This window comes from Lottia gigantea, assembly GCF_000327385.1.
Source record: "Lottia gigantea unplaced genomic scaffold LOTGIsca_66, whole genome shotgun sequence".
NCBI classification, from domain to species: Eukaryota; Metazoa; Mollusca; class Gastropoda; family Lottiidae; genus Lottia; species Lottia gigantea.
In genome coordinates this window covers 1,755,882-1,757,577 of record NW_008710245.1, presented here as the reverse complement: position 1 = coordinate 1,757,577, position 1,696 = coordinate 1,755,882, and the positions used below count along the sequence as shown (strand labels likewise).

Genomic DNA, 1,696 nt, shown 5'->3' with positions numbered 1-1,696 from the left:
CTATTTAGGGAAATAACATATACGTATGTGATATTGAGCTAATATTGAGCTCTCTCGTCTCCCGCTGTAAGAAAGTTTTATCATCAGAAGATTACGTTACTTTCAGAACAAGAGAATTATAGATTATACATTGCAAATAGAGACACAATAAAAGTGAACTAAATGCACATAAATTCGCAATGTTTATTTCCGATAACCCAACTTATCCTTTTTGGCCACCTTCTAGAAGATTCTAAACTCTTTTACACTGCAAATGTATACGTTTTATTGACCTATATATTTTGTGTATTATAATGCACTACATTACATTACACTTCTTTCTGTATCGTTTTGTATAACTGTTCCTTATTACTGCAATTATATGAAATAAATATATTGTTTATAAAAAAATGAAATATTGACCTCTCTCAGCTGGACGAACAATGCATTACTTTATTTTACCACAATCAAATACAAAACCATTTTCCATAACGAATTAAAGAAAAGTGAATCAGGTGAATCTATATTGTGCAGATAAAATAAAAAGTCATACAGTTTCACTGTTTAACGTAAATCTATTAGTGACGTGAAATACCACAAAATTCATTGATACATTTTAAGGCGGGGTTTAATTGCCAAAAGTCACACTTAGCTTGTAGGTGTTAGGTACTTCTATATACCAAGTAAACTACATTGTGGATCTATAGTATCATCTGGCATAACTGAAAAATATACATGAAAAAGCGTTACGTTAAGTTACATTAAACGTTACGTTCTAAATTCTACGTTCGACATTTTTATGTGTAATGTGTTAAAATTAACCGCAAAACAACGAACAAAGTATTTAGATATAGTTAACCATTGATAGGGTCTTCAAACAATGTTTTAACATACGACTTCATAACTCAGAAACAACAAATTTCTATTGCGTGATGGTGTAGGGAGAAAATGGTGGTATGACTGAACTACAAATATATTCATCTTTCCAAATATATCTGGTTTTGCAGATTCGAGGTATTTAAATAGGTTTAAAAAAAACCCGCACCTATGGAGATGCGGAAAGTCCTTATTTTTCATGGCCTAGTTTTTCTAAAACAGCCAGACATCTGTTCAAATAACTATCAGAGGCTGGAATAGAGAGAGATGTTTCGGTCTATCCGCGGGTATTCAATATATCATATTAATGCTGATGATCCTGTATGGCTGTATCCCTAACTTTTATATTGAACTCATTGCCAGCTATTATTTGAGAACCCACAAGGCTTGGTTATGTCATGAATATGCAGTATCATCTGGACCGGATAAAAAAAACTCCTGTTAAGAATTGCTGAATAGTTTTCTGCACCTGAACCTAAATATTCACATTGAATTACGATATACGGGTTTTCGAGTTATTATGTGAAATTCTTAGGTTATTTAGTCAGATTTTCAAGTTACTGTTTCTTTTGACTTAAATTTTTTTTTTATTTCAAATTGTAAATAAATTGTTTTACATGGGCCAAAATTAGGTCAATTACACCAAGGTAGTATGGTCCAGTCTAGCATTTAGTCCATGTGTTGCGTTCATATACACAAAACAAAATGTAAAAATGGCTGCGTACAAGTGTTGATTGGCTGGTTTGAAAATCAAGTGTTACCATTAATATTTATTATCTCGGTTCCTAGTGACACACGATAGGAAAATGTAATAGTTAACTATTAATATTACATGTAATTT

General features: G+C 31.7%; 1 protein-coding gene across 1 annotated transcript in view; it reads right to left on the bottom strand.

The window, feature by feature from the left end:
* Window positions 1-680: 680 nt before the first annotated feature.
* The window catches only part of LOTGIDRAFT_167455 (hypothetical protein), a gene marked incomplete at both ends in the record, with an annotated part of 4,380 nt that continues 3,364 nt past the window's right edge, over window positions 681-1,696 (bottom strand). The window contains one exon of the mRNA XM_009064931.1: window positions 681-701. Coding sequence (XP_009063179.1) covers window positions 681-701 — 21 coding nt within the window. The remainder of the gene's footprint in view (window positions 702-1,696) is intronic.